We start from the raw sequence: 27,868 nt of genomic DNA on the forward strand, positions 1-27,868 counted from the left end.
CACACACAAATGTGAGGAATGTGAGGACAGCAAGAAGAGGCAATCAAGAGAGAATAAGTAGCCAGTGATGCAGATATATGGCTTAAACTCTTCCTCCAAGGCAGGAGACCACCAGCTGAGCTCCCGAAATGAAAGACTACACTATTAATATCTATGTGGAGAGCTGGCATCAAGTATTTTTAACACATGCATCAAGACATACAGAAAGAGTGGACTGTGCGTGAGCATCCACTTACACAAAAACAGCACCAACAACAGGCAGCTACAGTTACAAAAAGAAGTTCAGATATTCTTGCATTTTAAAGTGCTACGTTAGTGCTTATGACCTTTAAGGTTGAAGGGGTGAGTAATGAGGAGCAGGGCGACTCAACCAGGCCTGCCTGAGAGGCTGCAGAATGAAGGACAAGGATGGAGGGATGGGTGAGAAAAAGAGAGAAAAATAAGAAAGAAGAAATATGAAGGCACTGTCATCTCATTTTCCTCCCCGCCGGCACACCCAGCTGTTGTTCTCTCTCTCTCAATCACGTCTAATTGTCACTCATCCCCTCCAATCCCCCCCTAACCACTTGTGCTGCCCTCCCCTCACTCGCTTGCTCTCTCCCTCCTCTTTACTCCCTCTCTTTTTCTCCATCCACACAAATGACTCAGTGAAACAGGTCAAGTGTTACAAAATTCCCCCTGCAGCTCAACCTGCCTAATACAAGGTCTGGCTCATTGCACCAAGACAAGTAATACGCTGCCTACTCACTGAGAGGGGGGCGGACGGACACACACACACACACACACACACACACACACACACACACACACACACACACACACACACACACACACACACACACACACACACACACACACACACACACAATGAAATCAAGCCCATAAAATGCCTACACAATTAGCATATTTAACCATTATATACAAGCATGCCAACTCACACTATTAAACAAATTATCCAGATATAGCCGTTTGGAAAAACAATTCTAAATCCAATTTGTTTTATTACAGTCAAAGATGTCAAAAACTAATTCCCATTGCTTGTGATTATCAAAGTCTTTCTTAATCTGAATCTACATGGAAACAAAAAGAAAAACATCACATCCACATCCTCTCAATAGAGCTGAAAATATTAGTTGATAAAGAGATAAATAATCAGCATCTATTTAATAACTGCAAAAATCCCAAAACCTTTCCTAATTACCCTTATAAATTAAGGTTAAGATTACTTAATTGTGAGGATTTACATCTATTTTACATCTTTGAGTTTTGAACTGCTAGTCTGAAAAAACAAAAACAAATGTCAAGACATCCCCTTGGGCTTTTGTAAATTGTGAAGTCTAAAGACCACATGATGAATACAAAATGATCTGCCGATTAATCGGTTATCAAAACTACTGTCAATTGCAGCCCTACATATCAATTCTACAGTAAATAGTAGTGGAGCCAGTATAAAAATTGGGAAGAAGCCATATTTAAACACACGCTGCCTCTCTTTCTACCGCTCCCACCTATCCACACTAATGAAAAGCAATTGGGTGACAGAGAACCCTGAAGCAACAGAGTGAAAGTGGTATTAAGAGGGCAGCAGAGTAAAAGGCCTTAAAATAGGATAAATGACCGGGAAGAACTAAAGCCAACACACACACACACACACACACACACACACACACACACACACACACACACACACACACACACACACACACACACACACACAGAGACAAACCTAGTCCTAGAGAGTACAGTATTATGCAAGTATGTTTGCTCAGCAGGCAGAGTGTTGTGATATAGAAATGTAACAGCTCCATATATCAGGAAGGTGGGGACCTATGGAGGATAAACGACCTGCAAGCAGTACCTGGACAGTGTGTGTAATACACAGATAAATAACTGGGAGCCATATGATGACACACAGTCTCCCGGAGAGAGCATGTAAACCACCGCACAAACACAAGACGATAAAGAGACCAGTAACATTAAACCAGAGCACGCGCTTGTTCCTGCGAGTTTTGTTTGTCTGAATACCCAGGGAACGACGGTCGTTTGGGAGGGTAATGACTGAGGAAAACTGAAATGTACTGGAACATAAATTAATCAAAAAGTGAGACCTGCATTCACGCACACTGGGAGTGCTCGGTACCATCTATTTTTGCTGTTCATACCCCGCTGTTGGCGCACAACAAAGAAGTTCCAGCTATTACACACGGTGAACAGAGCACAATTCTGCATCGATGTTTCCACTCGCTGCTCTCGTTGAAGGCTGGTCAGATCGCAAGTCTGTGGCAGGGATGAACCAGTTAATACTGTCAAGGTGAGAAAGAGCACGTCCACGTTTGCGTGAGCGATAATCAACTCGTGTTTATAAACATTTCACGTAGAGCTCCTGTTATGCCAAATTTCAATAACATTTAATTTCCTCCTCCAAGATAAGACCTTTTGTCCGTGCAAGACTATTTTATTCTATTGCTGCCCTAAGCTGACAGTTAAACGGACAGCGTGGCTGTGCTTCGCATGGCAATGCCGAGCTATTTTCTCAAACTCTGCCTTTCTCCCGTTATACACTGAAGTGCACTCTTCAACTGTGATTCAGGGCTGTTACCCATGATGCCTCGGTTCTGGGGGTTGAGTGATGGGTGACGTTGTTGAAAATCGTTGACAGCCCTTGAGGAAGGGAGGGATTACAAGAGACCAAAGACATACAGGAGACCCCCAGCACACACACACACACAAACACACGCACACACACACACACACACACATGACGGCGTCTGAGAGTAAACACCGTCTGACTTAATAGCTTGGAGCAGTTTAATTTTGTGCATACAGACTTCCCTTTCTTGGGGCCTAAATTAATAAGTCAAATCAATAATGTCATTCCCTTTTAAAATGATGCCTCTGGGTTCAAATAGCAAGTGATTGGAGATGTGTTGGAAGTGAGAAAAGAGGAATGATTAGAGATGATTTTACACCCTAGGACAGGTTGGACAGCATTGGATTTATACAAACACACTAACACACAGACACAAAATTCTTTAACAGACTTGCAATGCTTTAACATTTACTCTGCAGCAGAAGATAAGAAGATAGGAACGTCAGAGAAGATGGGAGGGGGGCAGAAGAAGTGATTACAGGAAAAGAGATGTCTAGATAAGATGACAGACAGATGAATGGGGAGGCAGTTTGTGGGTATAAAGGAGGAGCTGAGACATGCACATGAGCAGACAAAGACACACTCGCAAACACACACACAATTTTGTGAAGTCCTGACAGTCCTCTCCTCACTACGACTGTTAACGTCAAGCAAAGAAAGCCGAGAGGACTTGAACCGCACAGGGGAACCAGCCAGTGCAGATATCTTCACCCGTCCATACACTGCTGTATGTCCCTGCAGACACAGGCAATGTATAAATATATATAGAGTTGCGTAATGATTCAATGTTATTGTATATCAATATTCAGTGGAATGTTAATGGTACGTTTTTTTAAGTATGAATAACAAATGCGATATACATAGTATTATTTTATTATTATACTTTAAGTGTTGTGTTTTATGTGTGAGCAGTTAACACTATACAATAATGATGACAATGTATGATCTAGCATATAATATAAAATGACAATAATAGACAGTTCCTTCCATTGAACATTGATACATTTATATGTAATTTTGCCTTTATTTCTCATATGGAGACAGACTTGATAAAATATCCTTGATAATATTATGATTTCAGCCATTTTGCCCTAAATACATACACAATGGACTCATTTTAATATAATAGCATGGGTCATGATATAAGTCAGTGCTGATGCCGTTTCAAGACATTTTATGACTGAAAAAAATAAAGAGCAGCACAAACATTAATGTTCAACAGCAATCATTTGTGAACATTTGTGATAAACTCCCACACAGACAGAAACATTTGCATGCACTTTCCGTACCGTCAGGCAGGCAAACATCTGCACAGCATGCACAAATGAACGTGAACACAATCATCCGCGATTTACTTTGGACTCAGCCGTCCCCAGAAGACCATCTCCAGTCCCCAAGACCAAATATTTGCAGACTTATTTTGTTTTTATCTCCATACTCATCTCCCATTCTGTATGTTTATATCTGAGGTTATGCAGACGTGCATGTGCCGGTGCGTGTGCATACTTTGTAAGAGCTGCCTGTTGAGACGGTGAATTAAACAGCAAGTGCATTTGATCTGCAAAGCACCCCTGGGCAAATACACACAAAATGAGACAAACACGCACACACGCATAGAGGCTTGCATAGAGCATCAAAATCATTTCCGTCACAGAATCTATTCTTAGGAGCAGAAACAAACCATTCTTTCCCTGATATAAATCTCTTTTATTCATACCCACACAGTCACGCACATATACATACACACATACACACAGACACGAGCACACTTCGCTCAAAGCTACACTCCCTGGTGGTCATAACGCATTCACATAATGTTCTTTGTTTTCTATTTTCTAGAACAGGATTTGTTCCAGGTAAGTCACAGTAGGAAGACCTTTTGGGGCTTATTTAACTCGCAAGCACGCACGCAATCGCGCTGCAACTTCCATCTGGTGATGGTGGGCGTTTGTGCAGGTGTGTCGAGGTCAGTGGCGTTCAAAGCTTCTTTCCCATCTCCCTCTCTCCCTCGCACAAACAACCTGATCTGTGAGAAGCTAAATCAACACAGCTGCAACAACTCAGCCCTTGCGGCCCTCCTCCCTTCACTCAGCCCTCTTCCCCTCCATCTTTAAACAGGCGTCGCCTCCCTTTCTCTGTGCTGGTTTTTGCCCTTTTGCTCTCTCCGTCCTCCAAGACTTCTCCTCTCCGTTTTATTCAATCTTGCATTAGTCACTGTTAAATTGATATGCCGGCCAGCTCTCTGTAGCTTTTGCCAATACATAAAGCTTCAGATTTCACCCCTCAACCCCCTTCCCTCTCCTCACACCATCACTCCCTCTTTGCCCTCCCTCCCAACCACCTCTCTCGCTCTATCCCTCTCTCCTTGCCCTTCTCTGCCCTCCCAGCAGTCGGCATGTGCTACCCTGGGGGAGACGTGCCTCATCCGCCCAACAATGCACTCCAACCCACCAGTTACCTCCAGCCCTGTCAGCACGGGACAGGAAGAGTAAACGCCCAGGGGCCTCCAGGGGAAACAGGAGCATTTCCCCCCCCCCCCCCCCGTCTGTCTGCCTGGGTGTGTATTTATATGAGAGTGAGTGTGTGTGTGTGTGTGTGTGTGTGTGTGTGTGTGTGTGTGTGTGTGTGTGTGTGTGTAACACACATATCTGAACAAAACTGACCAGAAGCCAGAAGATCGAATGTTATCGTTTACCGTTTGAGGAAGAGGAATGATACGATTTCCAATTTCCTGTGATTATTTACAAATGTAACTTCCTCTGCACTTTGCTTTCACCTTGCTCAACATGATAACAATACCCTATTCGACCGAAGAAATACATTTCCCAGTCTGGTACTTTTAAAGTGCCTTATCATTTAAAAAAAAAAAAAAAAAAAAAAAAAAAAAAAAAAGGAAGGTCCTTGGGACATTTTTGTAGAAGTTGATGGTGTCAATCAAACAAGCTCACCGTTCTTTGACACTGAATTTTTAATATATGTTAAGGTGTGGAAGAACTATCATTTTTATCTGCATTGCATTTAATGAGGTAATGTTTGTTTCCAGAACACACGGTGGGTGAGTGGTTGTTTCCTAACACTGCTGCCTTCCCGGCAATCACCCAAAAACAAACTCTTTAAAAAGTAACTAAACTTTAGACCAGACATCATACCCCACAACAAAAAACAGCAACTTGCCAACAGCACTATAGCCTGTGCCACTGAAAAGTACCGAATCTAACTTTCACAAACAACCATAGACAGAAACTAAATTGGTCTTTTACTGACTCCCATATTGTCAACAAGACCAAATTTGTAACAAACTGGCTAAGACAATGTAAAATTAAAAACTCCACACACACTTTCATAAAAAAATAAAATAAAAAAAATGCAGATTTCAATACCATTTCAATATAATTAGAGTGTGAAAGTGAGCGATATCAACAGTGAAAGCAATAAATGGGTGTGTGGAATACTGCAGTCAGAGAGTGTTAGGACTAGAGACTGTATACGATTAGAACAGTGACACAACGTTCATGTTTAGACTTTGTACAATGACTATGAGGTTTAAGTACTGACATTATGCAGGTATTGAAGTAATTCTTAGCCATGCTAGTCGGCCCACTGCTTTGATCCAGACTGAAATAGCTCAACAAAGACTGGATGGATTCCCTAGAATCCTTCTAGACATTTATGCTCACCAAATGATGATTCCTTGAGTTTTCTTCTAGCGCTACCATGTTGTTCAGATTTAGTTTTGATTGAAATGTCTTTTTTTTCAGTAACACTTTCTATGACGACCAGGTCTATAATGCATTATAAACATACTAATAATATACTATAATGCGCTTGTAACACTGTACAATCATAGTCCCAAAGCATTTTATAATGACGTATTAGGTCAAGTATCATAATACTTACTGGCCAGTTAATTAAGTTCATTTTATGTTTTGTGTGTGCATGCATAGATTTATTAACATGTTGTTCACTTTATTTAAAGCAAGCAATGACCATTCAGAGTAACTTATGACATTATAATGCATGTTAACCATGGTTGTAATGCAGTATAAAAAAAAAAAAGAGTATAATGTATTAAAGCAATGGGAATGATAATACACTGTGATCTTTGCAAAAGTAAGTGACGAGCAAATATAAGTACTATCATACTTGACCTTATAAGTAATTATAAATGGCTTCATGCGTTATAACTTATGATTGATATAAAGCATTATGAATATTTATAATAATATATGTTATTATTAGTATGTTTATAATGCATTATAGACAATTGTCACAGTAAGTTGTGCCTTTTTTTTTTTGGGGGGGGGGGGGGGGGTATGACATCAGCTATTGGGCCGGGATCAGTGACAATGTTATATATATACTATATACATTATATACTAATATTTAAATTTGTGTCTTGACTAATTTGTTACTGCATTAAAAGGTTTTAAACTTGAATTGTAACCACTGTTAATCTTGAAGATTCAATTCACTGAATTTATATCTATGTATTTATTTTGTTTCCCAAATGTATCTAATTAAAAATTTGTATCAGATCGGTACTTGGTATCGACCGATACCCAAACCCAGATCGGTGGATCCCTAAAGACTTATACAACAACAAATAAAGGTCCTCCATCCGGGAGACAAACAGTGGACGTTGCGGTCATGTGGAATGCGCCTCAACCCCTTGTAATACTTTTGCTGACCCCTACACTTTTCATCCAGAACCATCATCAGATGGTGATAAAGATTAGTTTGGTATTTGGTCATAAAACCATATTCATGACATTCCCATTAGACTCGGCTGTACTTTGTTTTTAGTGCATATTGGCAAATAAACTGAGAACATGGTTAACATACCTGCTGAACAGAATGTTAGCATCGTCACAATGAGCATGTTAGCATGCTGAAATTAGTAAAAGCTCCTCACAGAGCTGCTAGCATAGATGTGGACTCTTCTAATACAAAACATAGGGAAAGAAAGCTTTGGATAAGTTAACACAGACTTTGAAATAGTCGTATAAATCCACAGACATCACCAGACACTTGTTATCTCTTCTTGTGATTTACAGTCAGGCCTGAACTACTGGTGCCTCCTTCAGTCTGCTCTTCAGTAAATGAAACAGATGCTCTGACTCAGGTCAGATGACCGACTTGGCCAGAGAAGAACATTCCACAGTTTGGCCATAAAACTCCTTAATTACCTTGTTTTCATGCTTAGGCTCATTGTTCTAAAACTGGAGGAGTATGTACAATACTAAGAGCTATGAACCAAATTCAATGTGTTGGAGTACAGTGACTAGATAATGAGAAACATGTCACTATCAGTTTAAAGATTAGCCACTTGAAAGTTAGTGTTTGATACAAATATTCCAGTAACAAGGCACATGCTGGAGATTTGATGATTCACCACAGGCAAGAACAAGAAGAGCCAGTCGCTTTTAAAGCAAAGAAAACTATGCAGGAACCAACTTAAATAATTGAGGTCAGAGGCAGACACTTGCTTTAATCCCTGTGAAGGCCCAGTTCACCGCATCCATCACTCAGAAACCCATGCAACAGCCCAAGCCATTCATCACTCACTCTGGGATTTATTAGTTAGGTCTGGAGCCGGGAGGGTGAGAGGTTAAATGAGGAGCATTGTGTTCGCGGTTATCAGCAGAGAGAGCCCAGAGTGGGTCTGTCTGCTAATCCACAGACACACAGAGACACACACACAGACACACACCATCAGATGTTTAATCAACACTACGGCTGCAGCTGCCAGAGCTGCAAGTTAAATATACATCCATGTAGAAACATGGATGTGTGAAACAGTACGCACGCACGCACGCACGCACGCACGCACGCACGCACGCACGCACGCACGCACGCACGCACGCACGCACACACACACACACACACACACACACACACACACACACACACACACACACACACACACACACACACACACACACACACACACACACACACACACACACACACACACACACACACACACACACACAAGCTTGCACACACATACCAAACAATCTGATAAGACTTAAGTTCATAAACATTGTCGCACACAAACATCCTGTGGAAATTGGAGCGGTCTGCAGCCCAGCAAAACACTCTACGGGTGCCTAAACACATGAACAACATGAGCATACTTCTAAAGCATGCTGTATGACCAAAGCACACACACTCTCATTCTTTGTCTCTCACTCTCTCTCACACACACACACACACACACACACACACACACACACACACACACACACACACACACACGTATAAACAGGGCCACAGCTAGCCGGATTGCCCGGGGGCACCTCAACATGTCTCATCACTGTAAGCTAATGTTGAACACAGCGGTGGAGCTTGGTGTAGCTGCTGTCACTTTGGCTTCGGATCCAGGTTATGCGCTCAGAGCTCAAATGGGTTCAGGTTCTGCGTTACGGGGTCACCGCTTGTACAAGAGGTGCACACTTTTTTCAGGGACAAACGCAGACCAACATGTAAGTGTTGCACGGGCTTTTTTTTACTAGCTGCAGCTTATAAGCATTTCTGCTGTGCTCAAGTCTTTTACATTCAGCTACAAAACCAAAGGAGTCAGAGTGTGTCTGTGTGTGGAGTGTGTGTGTAAGTGCTCTCTATCTCGCCAGCCTCAAATCCAAACCAATTAGAGAAGCCAGATGGTGGGCTGGACTCACAGTAAATAGCTGTGCATTGACAGAACACGCCTGCAACAAAAATGAATTGTGACAAGGAGCCAGGATGACACACAGATACATGACGGCATCAAAGCACCAGGCAAACATCGAGGATGCGCTGCCTCGACCGCCATAAACCAACTGTCACAGTTGTGGGGATGTTAACGACACGACTTGATTGTATTGTTTGATGGCAGCACAGAGGGGGTACTTGTATGTAAAACAAAATAAGGCAGATGCACATACACGCATGAAAGCACACATTCATTCGCATGCCAAAACATTCATACACAAACCTTTACACACACACTCACACACACGGACAACCCTCTACGTGCCCGTCTGTTAAAATTTGACCAAACCAGTTTGGTTTAGTCCGAGTTCAAACAATGCAGCCTTTGAGAGGCGCTCCATTCACTGAGTTTCAGCTTGGCCTGCACATTCCCCAACTGAAAACACAAGCTGCCTCCCTCCAGGATAACCACTGAAGTTACAGCAACGCATTCCTCACATCTATCCTTTGATTATATACAGTTCATGCATCTTGAAATAAGTGAGTGCATGTGAGCTTTCTATCGCCACTCTTCATAATCCACATGCTCAGGTAGGAAATGTGCCCTTTAAACAAATACAGCAGTCTCCTACATGCTGGTTACCAAGGCAGCAAGTTTACTTCAGCCAACTAGGAAAACATATAGGACTCAGAGCGACTGAGAGGAGGTGGAGCTTGAGCACAGGACAATTGTAATGCACTAAATAGCCTCTCCTATTTCTGTGCTCAGTTTCATAAGCTTGTTATCACACCTCTGTTGACACACACACAGATTTATCAAAACTGAAATGAGACGAACAGCCAGACCAGGAAATGAGAGACGCAAACGAACACACAGGGGGGGGGGGTCTGGAGTGTGAAGGATGGGTGACAAGATACAGAGAGGCCACTTCATATCCTGATCAATTAATCTATAAATCTAATCAGTGAGAATCTATGACTGGCGCTCTTATCCAATCTGCCTCCTCAGTCATCCAAGCTAACCTCAAGTGTTAAAGAGAGAGGGAAGAAAAGGAGAATCACATATCACACGCAGCAATACTGGAACATTTCAAAAATCAAGAAATCTTTAATAGCAACCAAATACGAAAAAATATAGAAAGACACAACAAAATGGTGACAACAATTCTAATTCATTTTTTTTCTTCTTTTTTTTTTTCAAAAGACCAAAATAGATCGTAAATAAAAAAAAATTACAAAAATAAAAAGTAACGTTAACACAGAGCAGTCGATAATAAAAAGCACATTTTGGGGTAAGACTGTTTTGTTGTGTGTACAGTTCATTTGTATAGAAGAAGCACATTTGCCAGTTTTGGCAGCAATCACAGCGCAGCAGTCAAGAATAAAGCACTCAGAAAACATAAATTATAAAGCACTGCAAAATAACAGAAAAGAGGGGAAACTGTAAAAGGGGTAAATAAATCCTTCATGCTTGCCGTCACTGAGAAATACACAAACGTGACACCATAAATTAGTAATATCTTTTTCTCTGCTACATATTTATATATTTATACTATGTACACAGGGAAGTTTTCTCTCTCTTTTTTTTTATTCTTTTATGCGAGTGAGATGGGAGATGTTAAGGCTTTGATTAGTCATCAAATGTTTGGAGCGGAAGAAATTGCAACAGTATGTGGATTTGTGTATGTGTATATGTGTGTGTGTGTGTGTGTGTGTGTGTGTGTGTGTGTGTGTGTGTGTGTGTGTGTGTGTGTGTGTGTGTGTGTGTGTGTGTGTGTGTGTGTGTGTGTGTATTGTGTATTTCGACCCCCTAACCTTGTGCTAGACCCGGGCCAGGAGATCGTGGATTTCTCTAAAAGCATTTTGTCTGACAAGCCTCACTTGGGTGCTGAGGTGGGTGTCAACGGTGTGTGTGTGTGTGTGTGTGTGTGTGTGTGTCTGTCTGAGGAGGCGGTCGCGGTGGCGGAGGTGGCTGAAGTGAGAGAAGTCTAAAACAACATTTTGGAGATGAGTAGGAAGTTGTGTGACTCTAAAAGCTTTCGAAGGGATCCTGGAAGGGGGAGCAGGTCAGCGCGGTGGCTTTTTAATGAAAGCTATATTCCCCGTGTGAAACAAAAGTGGAACGGACAAACGGTTTCCTAAAAAGCCTGTTTCTCTGATACTGGGTGAAAGGTGTGCCCCTGAATGCGTAGTTGTCGCTATTCTACATGGTCGTTCAGATGATTCTGGATCAGATTGGACTATTTGGGGGGGGGGGGGAATATAAAGCAGTGGACACATCATGCTGCAGCTCTTTCCACAGTAGCAGGACTCGGTATATGTCCTGACGGAGCCACTGAGCAAGAAGAGGAGAAAGAAGTGTGTGTGTGTGTGTGTGTGTGTGTGTGTGTGTGTGTGTGTGTGTGTGTGTGTGTGTGTGTGTGTGTGTGCGTGTGTGTGTGTGTGTGTGCAGCTATGCGAGTACATTTGTGTGGGCTTATGTCAGGAGATGGCAGACTTGTCAGGTATGAGGTGTCTTCTGCACAGTTCGGCTGTGGGAGTGAGCATAATGAGAGTGACTGAGGGGTGTTTGTGTGTGGGCGAATGTTCCTCTGCGTTCTGCGTATATATGTACAGTATGTGTGCGTGAATGAGTGGGTCTTCAAATTGCACAGTAATATCTCTAGTTTGCCAGTTTTCCATGGTGACAAAGGGTGGCTACTCAGGTTACAGCCCCAATGGCAGTGAGAGATATCCCGAAGCCCCCCCGAGCATCACGGAAATACTCACCGACACACTACTCTATACACACGCACACACATAGCTGACTCAACACAGACCATCGCCTGTGTGGTTACGATCCACCTGATAATTTATGAGTACTGTAGGTATTTTTGCATTGTGCAGGGTGTCTGTCGTGACAAGGAGAGGAGAAGCCAATTGTGCTAAAAAACAAAAAAAACTGTGTGCTTATTATGTGGAAATGCAGGCAATGCTAACAAAATCATATACAAGCATATATCATTTTTTTTTTTCACCAATACAAATCGACTCTTTAGGCAAACTCAGCTCAGTCGGTCCAGCATGTTTTAACATCCAAACCACCGAGGTATTAATTGGATTAAAAATTACATTCTGAATGCCATCCGAGGCATTTGAATTTTAGGCTTAGTCGACCCACAACACCTTCCTCTGTACTTCCACAACACTGGCAACACTGGCTCCATCGATCTGATATTTACATTGTCATAAATATCCACATTTTCACAAGAAAAATAAAGATGCTTACATATATAGTACACAGATACCTCACACCAAAAAGTACATACAACAGTTTTGTCGCTATTTTGACCCCAAAAACCAAGTATTTCATATTACTCATATTTCTCTTCATTGCGGTGACACACAAGTGCAAAAATACGTAAATTCCTTTTTTTTGTATTTTGAGTGGTTGTGACAAATTAGCGTTCAGTGTTCAGTAAATTTACTGTACCCCAGGTTGACAGGAGTGCATTTATGTATAAGCTAAGGCCATTAGACGATAATCCTATTGAACACACTGGCTTACAATATGCTAGACGGTGCTCAAACACTGAAAGCTGTCGCTCCGTTTTTGTCATCTGCCTCCTGTGTCTCTCCCTTGCTCTCTCCCCACCTCTCTAAAAAGGTTAAAAGCCATCACAATGGCAAACTAGCACTGCCTCACCCTATACAGATACTTGTTCTGTATGCGAGTGTTTCTCACCTCTAGAGCTCAAGGTTAAAAACAGCTATGATAGGAAATGCAGGCAAGCGCACTCACCCTTGCTCTTGGCAATGGGTCACCCTGCATTTGACCTCATGACCTGCAGCGAACTGCAACCCAGATCTCTGCTGGGTCTTACAAGAGGGCAGTACAGTCATCGAGAGCTGTATTCACCCGATTCCCAGTGGGTAAAAGGGGGGGAGTTGATTAGAAGGCCAGGAAAAGCATGATTAGAGGAGCTACAGTAGGACTTCTCTCATAGATTGTCCATCAGTCATCCAGTGTCTATATAGATACAATGATGCATGCAAATGTACAGACTCAGCCTCAAGGACAGCAGCGTGCAGTAGCCACGCAGTAATATTGGCCTGAGCGGGCCTCCGGTGGCTCGTTAGAAGGATAAATTAACAGTCAGGAGACAATCAGCCTTGAAGCTGCATCATAAAGGGCCATTTCACTGCTTGTTGCCCGTCAGTCAATATGACTCCTGAAGCTTCGCTGTGGACGCAACCTTTTATGTGACCCGATCAATTCCCTGCATTTAACACCGTCCGCTAACGGACAGAAATATGACATGTATCTCAGTGAAAATCTATCTAACCTATTGCGGCTTCACTTGGGGGGTGGGATCATGTTACATCCGGCCATTTACTAAAGTGTGGGAGGAGACGGTAGCGTCCATGCGGTGGAGTGAACATGGTCACTGCAGGTGGATTAGTCGGTCCTAGCATGTCAGGGCAGGCATTGCTGGAATAGAGTAAGTAGGGCGTTTGACACATCGGGAGCAGTAAAATACCCCACTGCTCTCTGTGGCCCTGACCTCGACACTACCGGATAAATCATAAACTCCCCATAAACACTGGGAGAGAAGGATGAAGAGAGAGAGAGAGAGAGACAGAGCGAGAAACAGAGACAGAGGAATGATAGAGAGATGGAGGTGGGAGGGGGAGCAATCGCCACGTCATAAACGATAAGTGGTGGCAATCTGTTGGTCCCAGCTAAGCGAGCGACTTCACGGCTCATTACCAATCAAGCTCCTCCTGTCAGGAGCGCTCTGAAGAGACGAGGATGAGGAGGAAGAGAAAAGAACAGACATGCTCCTCTCTAGTCCTCCTGCCTCCCGCATCCCTCTCTCCCTCCCATGACCCTGTCAGATCGACTACACCTCACTCCCTCATCTCTTAACACCTCTTACCTCCAGGCACAGGACAAAAGTTTGCATGTGAATACCTTGTTGAGAGCTTAGCTCAAACTCTGTGCAAACTTACTTTGTTGAATTCGGATGCTCTGGTATTTGTGCAGCACAGAAGGACCTAATGTTCTTTTTTAAATGTTGTTAAGTCAAGCGTGTCTACTGTTGCTGATAGTTTGCGGAGTAGTTTGAGAGGAAGGCAGAGAGAGTGGAAATGAAAGCTGACCAGTAGACTGGAGCAAATACTTTGTTCTCTTCTCTAAATCACTTGATGGCTACAGTCTATACCTTTAAAACCTTCCTCCCAACCCATCACTAGCTACTAACTACCCACCAGATGACAGCCCATTGCATTACCAAAGCGAATGGTTTCCCGCAGGAGATAGCAGGCAACCCGTAACTGCTTGACAACCCCTTCCACTTCTACAGTTTTGGTGAAGATAAGAGTGAATATGCAAGTGAGTTGCCGCCTTTATAGCCAAGCTTGTATCATGATTCCATTATTCTACTCCCACACTACACGGTTTCTCCGTTTTAGTCTGTCTGTCAAGAGTCCTTGTCAAGGTCCCAGTGATAGCGATAGCATGAGCAGAAGCAGTGTGAGACAAGCTGTTTCTTTTCTCTGTTTGATTTCCAGTTCGTAGGGACCAGATAACAGCAACGCTCTTTTCAGAATACCCCTCCACACCCTCCTGTTCATTCAGTTTATTCTGGGGCTGCACTGTGATTAATAATGGGCTATGTTTCAAATCAATTTTCAAAAATAAAAGTGGTAATATTTTCTCTTCTCTATTCAGACAGGGACGAGACCCTGGAGCCACAAAATCCTCGGGAGGAATCCTCCATCCCTCCTTTATCTTCTCCTCCTCCTTTCCTCCTCTCCTTCTCTATACGTAAACAGCAGTCCGTGAGATGACAGAGCCATCCCGCTGGGACTCCATGTCATCATCCATGTAATCTCCAATCATATCATCCTGGTCATGCGGTGGGCGAAGCTGAAGGATGGGGGCCCCTCCAGTGAAGTGGTCATACCTCTCCTCCTCCTCCAGCTCATCAAACTTCCTCCTTTCTACGTCATCTAATTCATTGCTTAGCAGGATATCTTGGGCGGTGGGTGTACTGGCAACAACTTCAGGCCGGCCCCCGATGGTGAGAGGCTGGTGGTGGTTGTTTTTCTCTCCGAGGCCCTGGTGGGATGAGCTCTCATTGTAAACGTAGACGGGGCCGTTGTTGTTGCCGCCTCCGACGCCGCTGCTCGCTCCTCCACCCGTGCCGTTCTTGCTGGCCTTCTTGCCGGCGCCAAATATGCGTGTCTTCATGTCACTGCCGCCATTGGCGCGGTAACCCTGCTGTTGCCTGCGGCTACGGGTGACAAGCACGGCGATCAGAGCGGCGACCAAAAGGAGGGCCAGCAGGGAGCCAATCACAGCTCCCGCCACCACGCCGGCATTGGATGGGTTCACTGAGGGCTCTGTAGGGGGGAGGATAGGCAGGGAGGGAGAAAAAGGAAGAAAGAAATATGGTTGAGAAAAGCGAAAAAAAAAGGAGAACAGTGTGAAACATGGAGAGAGGGCAAGAGGGAAAATAGAGACAGCATAAAGAGGAGAAGGAAGAAAGGGTAATGTCAAGGAAAAACGAGAAAGGTAGGAGTTGGAGGATGTCAGTGGTGCTGGTCTGAATTGTATTCAGTGAAGTGTGTAAGAGTGCTGAGGTGTCAGTACAGTCAAAAGTGTGAGTGTGTGTGTGTGTGTGTGTGTGTGTGTGTGTGTGTGTGTGTGTGTGTGTGTGTGTGTGTGTGTGTGTGTGTGTGTGTGTGTGTGTGTGTGCGCGCGCTCAGCCTCTTCCTACACTGACATTTCCTCCTCTCCCTCAGAGCTGCTACTGTCCCAATTCCCACAGCCACGTCACGACAACGACGCAGTCACGTCTCCCCCTGTGTTGCCCTTCAACGGCCAGGGTCTATCCAAGGCTCACCACAAATCACAAGGCAAGTCAAGGCAAGGGGGAGGGCGGGTGCGCAAGCCACGTACACATACACTTTCTGAAGGAGCGGGGAATGGTGCGTGCAGGGGCAAAACAGGTGGAGGCCATGCAGCGGAGGAGGATAATGATGGATTGAGGAGTGGATGTTGGAAATTAGAAGAGGAGGAGGAGTAGGTGGCGGAGTGAGTAAGTGACAAAGTGACACTGTGGAATGACGACTCTTCCTGGAAGCCATGAGCATAGAGCAGGGGGGAACCTTGGCAAACCCTCTCTGCAAAATGCAAGTGCATGTCATTTTTATTCCAGCACTATTAGTTTAGTCACGACTGCTGTGGTGCACACTCGCATGCACAAGAAAAGAAGCCATTTTAAGTTAATTTTGAAATAGACAAAGGCGTTCACAGAAGGCATACTGGATAAGGAGGGTGTAAGTAAACTAGGCTCCACAGTCCAATACACAGTATTTCTGTTTCTGTATCAAAACTCCAGGGGGAGGTACAGTAGTAGTGCCTAAATCAGGGTTGTGAAGATGTCCCATATGACTTGTCAGCCATATAGGGCGCCTTCTCCAAACTCGCACCTCCCACTCCCTTGACTTCCCTCTGCAGTGATATTAGTAGAATATTTCAAAGCCGGTATTTCAACAGCAAAAAGATACAACTGGTTTGCAGAGAAGGAAATCACCAGTTAACACTTAGGCTTGGTATTGTTTAAAATGTTTTGATTTACTGTGGCAATAACATACCTACATTTCACGAGCACCAATACCAAAATACTGTTCTTCATTCTTTACCTAAATCAAAATCAGCCTATTTAAATGCAATAGTTATGTTTGCAGCCATACAGCCTAAAAAAGAAATATACAAATGTGTAAAATGAGCAATATTATGATTTCAATCAGGAAGTATCTGATCACAATTAAGCAAACCAACCAGCTTTCAGTACTTGCCATGGACACACTTCAGTCATTACTCAAAAAGTATTGCAGTTTGATACCAGGCCTAGTTAAGACACGACTAGCGAGTAAAGCCTCTAGGAGAACCATGACAGTGTTACTGCTTTGTACAGGCTTTTTGGGGCCATGAGTTCAGGGCTCTAAGTGCTTTCTGGGAGTATGACAACTCCCTGCAGACCCTGTGACCGTTTCCCCCATGTGGTCATCATCTATAACTCAGTGGGCAGGGAGTATGGCACTAACACTGCCGGAGTTAAGGGTCAGCTCCACTCATGCTGTACACATTCACTGTACTGTGAAGCACTTTCAACAAAAATGTTCTCCAAATCAAAGACATGGAAATGTGTACAAGTAATAACTTGTATAGATAGGAGAAACACTTCAGTATGATGGATATACAGCTAAGACATTATTACAAAAGCTGTTTTTGCAACAACGTGTCAGAGCTTTAAAACCTACTTTTCATACAAGGGAATATTGATGCCTGAATGTATATTATTCCTACTTTTCCAGGGTTCAAAGCATGCAAGTTTAGAGCTTAGATGTTTTTTGTATGAATACATGTATTTTATTATTTTTAGTTAATTTACTTGTTTATTCTGTTTGGATCATTTTTAATATCCCAGGTGCAATAAGTAAAATGATTTAATTTCACTCCACATTGATGCCGAAACCTTATCTTATGGAATAAAGGATTTGTATCATCCATCATCTTTAAATGTTCCTGCTTCCTTCAGGTTTGAGCGCATGAGCTACATAATAAAATCAAGAACCCTTGGCTAAGCTGAACATCCTGTCTGTTGCTCTGGCTTTCCTTTCCACTCTCTGCACTTTCACCAGCCGCTGCAGAGGATTAAACAGCGGACGCTGCAGTTGAAATCCCTGACTAAATTTGAAAAGTAGTGAATCAGCCCGGTTCTTATTGTCATTCCATTTGAAATCCATCAGAAGCCGGCCCCTCTTGTTAAGTATACAGAGAGTTGACAGAATTACTCTTGTAACACTGATTCTTGTCGAGAGAAGAAGTGGTAGTCTACAGCTGTGCTCCACTCTTCTCGTCCTTTTTATTTCTGCCTCTCCTCTCTTAGCCCTTTCTCCATCTCTGCCTCCACTCCACCAGCTGTCTCCTGCATACTCTCTCCGTGTTCTCTAAATCTATTTTTCCTGCCATCTCTCCATTTTACGTTTGTATTTCTGTCGCATGCTACTTTTCTCCTCTGCGCTTAATTTTCAAGATATGCCTAGGGGATATATAAATAATATATAATAATAATTAAAAAATAATAATTTCATGTGGGTATAGTTCTCTCCACCGGCATCCCCAAGCACACTGTCTCCCTCCCCTCCCGCGAGCAGTGCTAAACATTCCTGTTCACACACATGAGAGTGAGAGCTAGCCCTCAGTGTCCACTTGTAACAGGAACACAAGAAATGCATTATCACCTCGGGCTCCATGGAGCTGTGGCACATGCAACGTGGCAACAATCTCTGTGCAAACTTGGAGCTGGATGCTGCCACACATTGCCGTCTCATCAAAGGGAATTACGCTGAAATTAAAATTAAAATTCTCCCTAAATTCCTCTCATCCAATTATTTTTAATGCGTCGATCAAGTCAGTTCTTAAGTGTTTCTCTCAAAGTCTATGCTGGTGATTTTAAATCCTTTTGTGGGTGATAATTCATGTTTTATTCTACCCTTCTAGAGACAATGCTTAAAAGATTCAAGAGATAGATGTAAAAGAAGCCACCCCAGGATCCCGGTACAGGCCCACTACAGACCCAGACACATCCTAACAAAGCACCAGAGGAATTTATTTCAGTGGGTGAGGAGAGGACATCTTCTAAACACATGCTGCTGGATGAGTTAGCAGAAAAACCTGCAATATGCATGCTGTGTGGATAACAAGAGGGAAAAAACAAACATGCAGAACTACAGTACCCCACCCCTTCCACACACACACACACACACACACACACACACACACACACACACACACACAATACTGTGGAAACCAAAAAAACAGAATGCTTCTTATGAAGTCATGTCCAGCACGACCGTAAGCTCCAAGTGACCGCAAGTAATGAGAGAGATGGAGCGGAAGTAACTACTGCAGCCTCCCAAAAACATGCATGGTCAGACACACACACACACACACACACACACACACACACACGCACAATCATGGTCACCAATGGCCTGATGCTGGGCTGGGCTGTACCTAGAGCATAGCTTAGTAGTATTCTCTGTCAGCATGTTAACTTATTGAAGAGAGCCGTGTGTGTGCGTGAGTGTGTCCTAATGAGGGGTGGGCAGGGGGCCAGTAGCAGGCTGGAGGGAGACTTGGCTCCATCAGACCTGTTCCCTAGCCGTTTTCGCATGGCCGGAGACACACACTGACAGACACAGACAGATACAGGCAGACACACACACCCAAACCCAGTGAAGGAAATTGTCCAAGCCCTTTGCTCTTGAACTGCCTTAGATGAGTCTGGAATTGGGAGAAAATGCACCGAATTGAGAGGAAATATATTTTCCGTTGAACTGACGAGCCCCTCGATTGGGGACATTTAACTTTTTGAGGTTCAGCTGACGCACCCCTGTACAGAACGATGAAGGGGTTAGCCACACAAGAACCCCGCGAGAAGAGACTGGAATGGAGGAAGAGATGGGGACTACTAAGCTGTGATTAAGGAAGAGCTTCTGGTTTTAAAGAGTTAAGCTTTAAGAGAGGAAGAGAGCATGGGCATAAGCGCAGAGAGAGAGAGAGAGAGAGAGAGAGAGAGAGAGAGAGAGAGAGAGAGAGAGAGAGAGAGAGAATATGCTGGGGGCAGGAGTCTCTTCTCCGAGTGGGGGAGATCAGTGCCAGACTTGTGGAGGCTGAAAGACAACCTGTGAGAGATAAGGAGGATGAGGAGAGAGCATATGCTAACTGTGAGGATGAGAGATGCAATGAAAAGAGCAAACTGCAGCAAAAGAGATAGCGAGGTAGAGATAAATCGAAAGAAAGCGGAGGGGAGAGCAGGGGTAGAATACTTTTGCGTGTGTGAGTAAGCAGCGAGATCGAAGATGAGAGGAGGTGAGGAGATGACATCCATCCCTTTCTGCCTCCGAGGGCACAGGACCAGACTGAGGGTAGAGGATATGGGCAAACACCCACACAGACACACACACAAGCGTGTAGATTTATGTGTGTGTGTCAGCAGCTGTGGGGTAGAGAGGAGTGGGGGACCTGCTATGTAGCAGGTGCTGGCCATTTCACGCCTGTCGGCCCCTCTTAGCCCTGTTTGTCTACACACATTCACATTAGCCTCCACAGGTCTGCATTGCTATCCCATCTGGAGTCATTCCGCATCTTTCTCTCGCTCTGTTTCGACAATCATCCACTCCGACCAATACAAACTCAATCTCTTTCTTTCTGAACACTTCTCGCCATCTCTGCCTTCAACAAAACCGTCTTCACTCTTACACTTGCTGGTTGCCTCAGTCACCTCTTAACTGCCGGCAAATTTAGCTCACATCTAATCCTCCTCCTCTTTTGCCAGTGAGTAAGAGAGGAGTGGGAAGGAGGGAGGAGGTGGTCGGCCGAGAGAGCACAAGAGGAGGTGGAAGAGGGAGATGGTAGGACAAGGAAACTGTGGGAAGTTCAACACTGGAAGAGACGAGAGAAAGGAAAAAGAGAGAAGAAGGGAAAGAAAAGGAGAAAGTGGGATGAAGAATGGGAGTAGAAACGTAGGATAAAAGACCGAGGAAGAAGGGAGCGGATGGTGGAATGAGAAGAGAAGCAGCCAGGAGCTGAAGCAGCAAAGGGTGACTGATCCGCTCTGAGAGGCTTGGAGACAGACAGACACACACGCTATGCTGAGAGATAGTGGAGGCCAATAGCACTGGAGATAGGATGCAGTGGCATAAGATTCCCATGGGAGTTTTAAATGCCGTCAGCATCTGCTCTCTCTCCCTCTATCCTTAATGCAACGCTCTCTCGGTGTGAGGAGAGCATGCTGGCACCGATTTATCCTGGTGCACGTTCTCTGGCTTTTTAGTCTAAAAGCAGCAGCCTCCATCTTCCTCCCTCCGCTCCCTCAATCGTTGTATCTTCCTTGCTTGTTGCTTGTAATACACAGCAGGAGATGGTGACATCCTTTGTGCTACAGAAGCCAGTTACGCTACTGTGCAGCAGTACAGAATGGCCCCAGAGGAGTGGTGATGCATGCTGTGGCACCATAAGGAGCCATGGGACTTGTAGAAAGATGGAGGGTGAGAGAGAAAAACAGAAGAAAAAAAAAAATGAAATAAGTAGAGACTGAGCAAGAGGACAAGAAAAAAAAAAAAAGGAAAGAAAAAATGAGGGCATGAAGTAGCTGGGTTGCTTTTAAACTGGAGCCACCTGAGAAAAACACTTTTCCCCCCCATTATGGGCAAGATTTACCCCCATGTCAGCAGAAAATAACTTCCGGTTAAGTGCCAGCAGAAGAGTGGAGGGTTGTATTTTGTATGAAGTGAAATGCAGGAGTGAACCTTGTTGAGGGGTGCAGCTAAACATATTGAGGAACAGAGGGGGTATGGATTTTTTTTAAATTATTTTTTTTAAATCAAAACTGGCACCATTCTGGGTGGTACAACAAGCTACACAGCACACAGACAGATGCATACACATAAATACACACATAACACATTGCACATATGAACCAGCAAACGCACATAGACAGACGGTGTATCAGTGCTCATCTCGTCTCAGCTAAGCTAAGGCAACACTGAAATCCACTTCATTTCAAAGTCAACAATGTCACTTTTAGTGATGGCAGCCTTATCTTCAAGTCACTGACTCTAATGAACACGCTCATTTGCTTTGCTTTAGTCTCTCCTGTCATTAGTGTTGGGCCAAGGGTACTTCTGAGAAGATCATGACTTTAGGGGCTGACTGCTCCCTCTCATTTTAGAAAAATAAAGGAAAAGCGAAAAATATCTTGTCTATGTGCACCGCTCACAATGTGAACTACCACTAAAAACCTTGTGAAAAACCGCTTTGTAAATGCCATGTGATGTACAAAGCCGATAGACAGACCTTGAGTGCCGCTGAGGCATAGAAACTTTGATAATTCAGTTTTATTGAGCGCATGCAAAGAGACGGAAATGTGACATGCATTCTTAATAGGACACAGAGGAAGAGAGATATGAAAAGTTGAAAGGGAGAACCCAAAAGCACGCACATACATATTCACTCTCTAACACACACACACACACACACACACACACACACACACACACACGGACAGAGCAGCTGGACCCTCTAACCCTAAACTACACACCCAAGACAGACCTCAGCACAGACAATGTGTATATGTGTGTGTGTGTGTTCATGTGACATGTGAGGCAGAACAAGGTGTGTATCCCTGAGGAAAACATTGGAGCGTAGCACACCAGGAAATGCGTTGCATGTGTGATGAAAGTGCACTTGGTTCCAGTCGATCAGTTGAGATGATATAAATGTTTTCATATACAAGCCAGGGGAAGGGTTAGATGATGAACGAGACCCATGTGAGCCACAAATGTGTTTTTCATTTCACTGAAATGTTAACTGCTTTACGGAAACATTTAGTGTCTAAATCATCTGTGCGGTAGGACATTTGCAACTTGTGCAAATTACAAAAATGGTTGGATTTGTGATCTCAGGAGTGATTTTTAATGGTTAATTTATCAAATCACAGAGAAGTACACAAAAATAACCTTTTTATTACTTGTGTCTTGTGACAAGCAGACGTTGTTGTACTCAAAGGAGGTTTAAGTGTATCTCTAAATGTTATCTGACCTACATCTTGAGGACACTATGTATTTATATGCTTTCATGTTCATGTGTTGGTGTGTGTGTGTGCTCGTTTGTGTCCTCAAACTCACCTCTGACAATGACCGTGACCTGGTCCCTGCCGGTCCCGATCCGGTTCTTCACCTCGCAGACAAAAGTGGTGTTGACCGCGTCGTCCACCTTCAGCACCTTCAGCACGTTGTCTGTGATCAGCACCGTGTCTGGCTTCTCTCCTGACATCCTGCAGGGACATGAGCATACCGACATGAGAAAGAACAAAGGGGACAAGGCCAAAAAAAAGAGAAAAAAAAGCGAATAGGATTGTGGTTTGTTTAACTTTGGGCACAATGAGATCATTGGATGTGCATTTACAGAAATGTGCTGTATTGTGCTATGTCATCAAATTCCACTAATCTTGATCGGCAGTGCAAAACTAATCAGTACCCCCCTTCCTCAAAAGGCAATCCATTATCACACAGTGGAGGAAAATACGATGGGGACAGGAGGAAAATCAAAACTGCTGGATCTGAGCACAAAAACTCATCTCTCCCATTTTTATTTAACAGACTTTCCATTTGTGTTGCTTTTTTCTTTTTCAAATTTTGTCAGTTACGTTAATAGCTGATAAAACCCCAAAAAACGGGGAAAGAGGGAGTCATATTGTGTTTCTCATTATGCTAGGGTTAAACCTCGAGTCACCGAGTCCATTATGAAAAATGATACGGCTATCTCCATAATCAGAGCATAGGTCTGTAGTAGCAATAATAAAAAGTGCTGATTACAGCTCTGTGGACCTGGGAATGAAGGGTAAGGAAGATTGAGAGGAAAAGAGAAAGCAAGAAATGCTGAGAAAGAGAGAAAGAACAAGACATAACAAAAGAGATGATGGATGTTAAGATACTCACGTCTTCCACTGGGCGGTCATTGGAGCAGGGTTTCCATTAGCCTCGCAGGTGAGCACCACATTTGTACGACCAACATACCAATTATTGTCATAACCCACGATTTTCACCTGAGGGGGGTCTGAGGGAAGGACAGGTGAATGGCAGAAGGGAGGAGGAAAAAAAATGAACTCAACAGCAAAGTAATTCATGGAATAGATCGTGCTGGGTTTTGTGTGTGTGTGTGTGTGTGTGTGTGTGTGTGTGTGTGTGTGTGTGTGTGTGTGTGTGTGTGTGTGTGTGTGTGTGTGTGTGTGTGTGTGTGTGTGTCTTACACTGAACTTCTAGCTTCAACGGGAAGCTCTCTGGTTTGACCTGGGTCCTGTGTGCCACCACGCAGCTGAGGTCTTTCCCGTTGTCTGCTGGTGTGGGAACCATGCGGTACTCGCTGCTCATGGTCACCGTGTTGTCGGTACCCATCTTGGACACCGTTGTCGCATTGCCATTGGCTGCGGTCACCCAGGAGATCTCGGCAGCGGGGCGGCCATCAACAGACTCACAGCGCGCCACAACGACCGGCTGAGTGCCTGTTATCACTGATACGATGGAGGCCGAGTTCTGAGGCTTAGCTGATGGATGGACGGAGGGATTGATGCAAGGGTGAAGGGTGAAGAGAGAGAGAGAGAGAAGATTAGAGGATGTACAAATAGATAAAATAGAAATAAGACAGCTGAGGGAAAGATAATGTGCACCATTATTGATAAACAATTTGAGTCGCCAGCCTGGCAAAAGCAAATCCAAAAACTCAAACCACTTTTGTCCCCCCACTCACCCTCTCTCCTCTGTTTATTTTCTGTCCAGAGCCTACATTGATAAACACTTACAAGCACCAGTCCAAACACATCCAAACCCTACATCTTCTTTCCCTCTGCCTACATTTCTTTAATCTATTCCCCTCCCTATCAACCGCCACTGTTGATAAACAATTTTCATGACTGGTCCAGTGCATTTCCATACACAAATTCTAAATCACTACATGATCTCCGTCCTCCCCCACCCTCTCTACTTTACCTCCTTCCTCATCCCTTCACAATTTCCCTCCATGATACGAGTGTGGGATCAGAGGAGAGCAGGCAGGACAAGAGCTGACAGCAGGCATGACAAGCAGCCAGATCAATACAGTGCCTTAGGGGAGGCAGGGAGGTATGATGCATTGGAGAGTGAGGAGAGCGGAGGCACTGGTGGCCAAGGTTAGACCAATGGTTCCATGGCATTAACAAGAACACAATTGATCTGACAATACCACTTATAATAGCAATTAAGCCTCGCTGGACATGCTTTTAACCTGCATGCTACCTTTGGGAGAGAGATAGAGAGCTAGAGAGACAGAGGCTACTTTGCATTATATTTTTATATATATTTATTTTATATAAAATAACTAAAACTAAAACTGAGACACAGAAAAGCTAGGCCAGTTCTCTTGTTATGAATTGCTTTGACTAATGAATCTATTCATAGTATGAAAGTCTGGCAAACGGTCTTTGACAATCTACAGATCTTTCAGAACAGGTTAGTCTGGGTTGTGTTGGGTTTGATTCCTTTGTACGAGACAAAGAAACAATTTCGACTTGAAAAGTGGTACTTTTCCTCATGTAATTAGACATTTTATAAGGAAGCATTTAACAATGTTTCATGTCCTCGGGAGGCAGAAACCTGTGATGGATATGAACCCCCGTTGGAACGTAACCGTTTAAACAGCTTGGGTGTTTGCATGGCAGGCCGAGACATAAAATCACAACCCACTGTGGTGCATTATATTCAGAACCGCTTCCGTATGTTTGGAGGAACTCACCAGGCTAGAGCTAGTATTGCTGATGTTTAATACCAACATGGGCAATCGTTAAAGTTCTGTGGTTACAGAATCTGTTACCCTGGTATATTAAAAAAAAAAAAAAAAGCAGCTTCCAAAGTTTCCAAAAGGAGATCAAATTGTGACATGAAAACATATAGTTATCATTTTAGTTACAATTTCTTTGTAATTTTCCTCATGTTTTGGATGCCAATCTGTGTATACACAATTACATGGATTATGTTAGTGACCTACCTAGCATGACCAGGTACGTGATGCCTTGCTCGTTGCCACTGGGGTAGGTAGCATACTCGCAGATGTACTTCCCCTCATCTGTCATCCTAACATTGCTTATCTCGATGGAGGGGCTGGCCAGGTTTGGAGGACTGGGCGTGAAGCTGACTCTGCCCTTCACGGGCGAGTTAGTTGGGTAGCTGGGATCAAAGTTGGGGTGAAACACAGCGATGTTGATCCTTTCTCCTTCCTTTGGCTCGTAGATCCACGTGATCTGTGGTGGAGGAAGGGCACAGGGGTCAGTTGTTAGGATGCGTACAGGGACTAGGGAACAACAGCAGGCCTCATTTATCATGGCACCAATAAGCAACACTGCAGAGCATTTTAAGACATCATCCATTTTTCTGTAAACTCCACGGGGCAGTGTACACAGCGGCATCACAATCAAGGAAGTGGAACAGGTATGAATATGGATGTGACTTTCAGGAGCAGCATTCACTCTCTCTCAGCTGCTCTAAGCGGAACCAAACTGAGTTGTGTACTTCCCACTTCATTGAGATGCGACAAAGAAGTGTTTCTATTACCAAATTCAATCCCCTAAAGCAAAATGAAAGTGAGTATTGTTTGTTTGGAGTAATAAAACATTAAGTCTAAATGTGATAAAAAGCTATTACCAGCCTTAGGATCATTTCTGTGGGCTATGATTTGCTAGATTAAGTTTTAATGGGATAGGTAAACAAGGCACATGGACCTGTGTTATCCTTTTATGTTTATTTTGATCGCAATGAATTACTCTTATCCAGCTGAGGGACTACGTTTCACACACCTGCAGAATCAGGTTGAGACATAATTGACAAATACTTCATTCTACAGCAAAATAGGCACATGATTAGTCAAATATTACATTGCATATTTGCTTAACGGCCAATGCATTTGCTTCAATTGTGAAAGCAGATTGTATTCCCAAGCAATTTCAACAAATTGTACATTGTCAAGTCAGCACAATGAACTGCAATTTCGGGATGAAACAGACATTTTTATGAGAATTTCCCATCACAAACCCAGTTTAGAGCCGATATGAGTGCAGTTGTATAAAGAAGTAATCAAATCCTAACTGAACTGAAAAAAAAGAAAAAGAAAATTCTATCAAGACTGTGTATCTGACCATTGTGAGCTGAATCCCAGTGGCATCAGTGAAGGCGCAGCGCAGGTTGACAGTCTGACCAGGATACGACAACACCTCTGGCTCCACCTTCACCCGCTGACCCGACACACCTAGGAGAAGTAGAGAAAGAGAGGGAGAAACATTAATGTACATCTTTCCTTTTTTCCCCTTAACTAGCAGAGGAGACAAGGAAAGGGAGCAGAGGAATCGTGTTGGTACAGAGCCTCCTGATAAATGAGAACAGTGTGGAAGTGTCTGGTACAACAGAGGACAGCATTAGTGAACTCAGGCAAGTAGGCCAAGAGTCGGTATCTCTCTATGGCCGTGTGTGTGTGTGGACGGAGTGGCAGGAAAAAAAAGGGGGGACATGTGCTGAAAAAAAAAAGAAAAAAGAGGAAATCCAGTTCTCTTTGGAACGTAGGTTATAAATCATCCGGATGGTTTATGCTTTTCTGTAGCCTGCCATTTGCTGTGCCGACACATTCCTGTGTTACAGCAAAGAGTCAAAATAAATATGCTTTTCTTAGTGTGTTGTGTCAGTGGGTGTGTGAGAAACAGAAAGCGCGAGGGAGCTTAAAAAATGACAATCTGTCCACGTTTACGTGTGTGTGTGTGTGTGTGTGTGTGTGTGTGTGTGTGTGTGTGTGTGTGTGTGTGTGTGTGTGTGTGTGTGTGTGTAATCCAGGTCTCAGTGAAAATGTAATTACTTGTTTGAGTAAGCGCGCATTAGTGTATGTCAGCA

General features: G+C 43.7%; 1 protein-coding gene across 2 annotated transcripts in view; it reads right to left on the reverse strand.

Moving 5' to 3' along the window:
- si:ch73-22o12.1 (nectin-2) overlaps positions 1-27,868 on the reverse strand; it is a 76,017-nt gene that overhangs the window by 19,380 nt on the left and 28,769 nt on the right. Inside the window, exons 2-7 of one of the 2 annotated variants that reach the window (XM_068736502.1) lie at positions 27,127-27,236; positions 25,983-26,235; positions 24,214-24,507; positions 23,903-24,020; positions 23,090-23,238; positions 10,428-15,730 (exon numbers count right to left, since the gene is read on the reverse strand). In XM_068736502.1, the coding sequence (XP_068592603.1) occupies positions 15,147-15,730; positions 23,090-23,238; positions 23,903-24,020; positions 24,214-24,507; positions 25,983-26,235; positions 27,127-27,236 (1,508 nt within the window). In that variant the 3' untranslated portion in view covers positions 10,428-15,146. Of the gene's footprint in view, positions 1-10,427; positions 15,731-23,089; positions 23,239-23,902; positions 24,021-24,213; positions 24,508-25,982; positions 26,236-27,126; positions 27,237-27,868 lie in introns of those variants that run through there. The other variant, XM_068736503.1, reaches the window with a different exon arrangement.

The sequence above is a fragment of the Cebidichthys violaceus genome, unplaced genomic scaffold (assembly GCF_023349555.1).
Source record: "Cebidichthys violaceus isolate CVI_PGR_0920_01 unplaced genomic scaffold, fCebVio1.0.p SCAF_7, whole genome shotgun sequence".
NCBI classification, from domain to species: domain Eukaryota; kingdom Metazoa; phylum Chordata; class Actinopteri; order Perciformes; family Stichaeidae; genus Cebidichthys; species Cebidichthys violaceus.